This window comes from Helianthus annuus, chromosome 7 (genome assembly GCF_002127325.2).
Source record: "Helianthus annuus cultivar XRQ/B chromosome 7, HanXRQr2.0-SUNRISE, whole genome shotgun sequence".
NCBI lineage: Eukaryota > Viridiplantae > Streptophyta > Magnoliopsida > Asterales > Asteraceae > Helianthus > Helianthus annuus.
This window is the reverse complement of record NC_035439.2, coordinates 40444052-40448045: the sequence shown is the minus strand read 5'-3', so window position 1 is coordinate 40448045 and position 3994 is coordinate 40444052. Positions and strand designations below refer to the sequence as shown.

The following is a 3994-nucleotide window of genomic DNA, read 5'->3' as shown; positions in this document are numbered from 1 at the left end:
ATGTGTCTTCCCTAGAAGGGCCGGGAGTCCTGTTCGGTTTCTCTTAGGGTTTAGCATTTAAAGATCTCGGTTCCATAACACATTCGCATCCGATAAGAAGTCTTATGATAACAATTAGGATTCCATCCTAGGTAGTTATTCGTCATCACTAAGTTCAATTCAAGTTTAAGTCGCGTCTTAGTTTATTTTACTTTATTTAATTTTATTTTAATTGCAATTTAGTATTTTAGAACATCCCACCTTAAAATATAAAATCAATTTAGTCGTGTCAGCCTGTCAAGTATATAGAGTCTAGTTTACGTAATCGGTTGTGTGGTCTAAGTTTTAGAGAGTCTTAGTTTATAAATTTAAAACTTAGCACGTCTATATTAGGTTAAAATTAATTAGTTTTTAATTGACCACTTTTAGCACATCACCATCTAATGCGAGAAAATGACGAAAAGGTAGGGGTTCAAGATTGCGAGGAGATCGGTAGCAGACCAGGAGGTCGGCATGTTTGAGAACGTTGGTATACAATGATCAAATGTGATTTCTAAATTATTCACAATATCAATTTATAGCACAACTTTTGGCCTATGATATCTGTGGAAAATATTACATATCAATTTACAATTAAGACCCGTTTATTCTGTTATGTTTTATTGTAACATCTCTTTTATTGTTTCCCGGTTTTTGGTTAACTTTACTCCTTTTTTAAGGTTACAAAGGGTTTTTGTTTAAGTTTACTCCGTTTTGAGGTTAAGATTTTAATTTGGTGAAATTTAATTCTTTTTTTCCATATTAGGAGAGGTTTATGTGATTTGTAAGAAGGTATTTGTATTGAGGTGTTTAAGGTTTAAATGTAGCAGATATGTTAGAGCTAACCAAGGTAGTAAACAAACCATAGCCATGAACATTATTGAAGGTAACCCATAGATGGCTACAAATCATAGCCATGGAAGTTATTGATGCTTTTCTTAGATGATAATACGTCTCTAGCTTTATTTACTTGAATGGTAGCTTTTGGCAGCGTCAGATTTAGGATTTTTTTCATTGGGGCAGGTTTCAATACCTTTATGTACTTGAATGCTATCAAAATGATGTTAGAACTTTCGGGTCAGGTTTCAATAACTAAAAGTTCCAAGTTAAAATACGTCAAATCTCCAAAGCTTCACAAACTAATTTGAATCATGTTTCGCGTTTCAATCAAGAATAAAATTTCATATATTTCAACATTATTAAACTAACTTACATGAGTGTAATTTTGGACAAATTGTATCAAACATCCAATAGTTTTGTTTAAATGCATCAAATATTAAGCTAAAGCTCTATGATTCACCTCAAAAACATTTGAAACTAGAAAATCTTTAACAAATGTCGTAGTTGATCACCTTTGCTATGTTTTACCGGTGTAAAACACGATTGATTGCATATTAAAATCAATCACAATCTCCATAAGGTACAACAAATGTTAATCTCTACGAGTAAATAAAAACATCTAAAATGCATCAAATGTTAAGTTAAAATTCTGTGATTCCACTCAAAAGCATTTGATACTAGAAAATATTCAACAAATGTTATAGTTGGTCACTTTTCTCCTATATTACAAGTGTAAAACACCATCAATATATTGCATATCAATATCAGGTTAAAAATTAACATCACCATTTTTTAAAGTTACAACACCTTAGTACACAACACGTTAAGAGAGTAACATCACTAATCATAGTCTCAAGCAGATTTAAACACAACAAATTGCAAATTAACATCAACATTCAACAAATTATAACACACCTGAGAATTGGAGATGGAGCCGTGGTGGAGAGTGCTACGGGTGGCTGGTCCGCATGGAGGTGGAGCCGTGGAGGTGGAGGAGGTACTACAACAATCGGAGCCTATAGCGACGACATTTGTCGTCGCTATAAGGGCTACATGTCGTCGCTAGGCTATTGTGACGACACTTCGTTGTAACCAGTTTCGTCGTCACTAAGTTGTGGCTAGAAGGTGAACCGATCGTCGCTATAGGCTTCGTCGCTATAGGGTATACCTGTAGCCACGACAAGTTCAAGTTGTCACGATAACCTCCGATTCTTGTAGTGGTACGCCCTATAGTTTTTTTTTCTTTCTTTTTTCTTTTTTTTTTTTTTTTTTGCTTCAAGTCTTTAACCCTAATATGGGTTATTGGGTTTTATGTTAAAAAAAGGTTTTAAGAGAACGCAAAAATACAAATAAAATAAAAATTCATCTGACAAGAATCAAACTCAAGATCAAAGCGTAGAAAGTGGGCGCTATAATAGTGTAGCACTTCATATGTTTTGTTATGGATTCATCCATAATTAATTTCTGGGTTCACTCTATATTTTCTATATAGGTTTTCACTAAAATTTCAAAACCAAGTGGGTTCCTAGAAGACCGGTCTCATTAACTAGATCCGCCCTGGCTTTCGGATTACACTTTTTTATGGAGCAAAACTGAAAGAAAGGGACTTGAAATATCTGAAGTAGATGAAAGTTAATATAGTTGGGGAGCGAGTTCTTTTATCTAACAATACTTAAAACATGTGCAATTGGGTACTTTGTTTAATCCCACTGGGACTAATGTGGAGAAGAGACATAGCAAACGTGGAAGAGAGAGCCGAGGGTGGTCCATGGGCACAAACTACCAATGGAGGAAAGATGGTGTTTTGTGAGAGGAGAGTGGAGATAGGGAGGTCTGTAGCTTTTGTTGCCTTTCATGGAAAGTTTTCCACGCCACCGTAGAAGAGAGAGGAAGTCCGATCAGATATACTCTTAGGACCTTGAAGTAGGAATAGTAACTTCATTAATCCCAAGTAAAGGATGATCAAGAATTCCGCAATTATAGGTACCCAATTAGTAGTTTCAGAAAGTTGGTGATAGCAACATTTAATTCTTAAACAACTTTTTAATATGGTCTCACCATCTTCATGGAAATAGTATTTTTACTAAAGTCTTATCACATACAGGAAGATAACAGCAATTTTCCGTCAAATAGTTTTGTAAATATAAGATTGATGTAACTTCATGGTAACAAATTTCAAAGAAAATAATCAATAAGTTGATAGAATTAAAAAAAAAAAAAAAAAAAAACTGTAGTTACTAGATCTTTTTCTTAGACCATATAATGGAACAAAAATTGTTTAGTTGATCTATTTTACATTATCGAACATACATGCTTAACTCAATATGAATCATCCTACACAACTTAGCAAAACCAAAAAGAAATGAAAATAGAGACACCCATGATTAAAATGGTTTCGAGATTAGATTAAACTTAGCTGAAGACGATGATGGTCCGCCCTCATCTTCATTCCTTTGTGAAGCACCGGATCGATCGCCTTCAACCTCTCTATACCTATCTAAATACCTCTTCAATGGTGGAGCATAGTCATCAAACCCTAGTGTCCCCATAGCCCAGCACACATCGTCACCGTTCACGGTCTTCCTCCGCTCCTTTTTGCATTTCTCGGAGGCTTCACCGGTGACAAAACTGATGAACTCAGAAGCACACTCTTGCATAGTCTCCTTGGCCTCTTTGGAGATCTTTGCGTTGTGTGGCAGTATTTGCTTCATGATCCGGCCGACGTTGGCGATCGGAAGTAGCCGTTCTTGTTGGTTGGCAGTTTCTTCGTCGCCGGTGGTGAATATGTTGGTGGAATCATCCATCAAATTCGATGCTGTCAAAGACGTAGTGACATAGATGTGTAGGTTTGGTCAACCACCCAGTCACAGGTGGATGGTTTTATATTAATTAGGGCAAGTGGATTTGCATGAACCAGTTCATAGCCGTTCATCACATAATTATTAAATCTAAGGGTTGAAATTACTCTCCATGTCACAGTGGAACATTTAGTCATTCGCTTTATTTATCCATTACTAATTTACTATCCATTACAATATATTATAACTACCAAAACAGGAGTGATAGATATGCATGATAAGTACATAATGAATATTTAACTAGACAATGGAAAGAAACGTTCGCTTAAAAAGTGAAG

The 3994-nt window shown here is 35.3% G+C and overlaps 1 protein-coding gene across 1 annotated transcript; it reads right to left on the bottom strand.

Annotated features, from left to right (window-relative positions):
* Positions 1–3092: 3092 nt before the first annotated feature.
* On the bottom strand, positions 3093–3686 carry LOC110866250 (nuclear transcription factor Y subunit B-5). Its single transcript, XM_022115497.2, has one exon. The coding sequence runs from the start codon at positions 3660–3662 to the stop codon at positions 3243–3245; it is 420 nt and encodes a 139-aa protein (XP_021971189.1). The 5' UTR covers positions 3663–3686; the 3' UTR covers positions 3093–3242.
* Between the last annotated feature and the right edge of the window lie 308 nt (positions 3687–3994).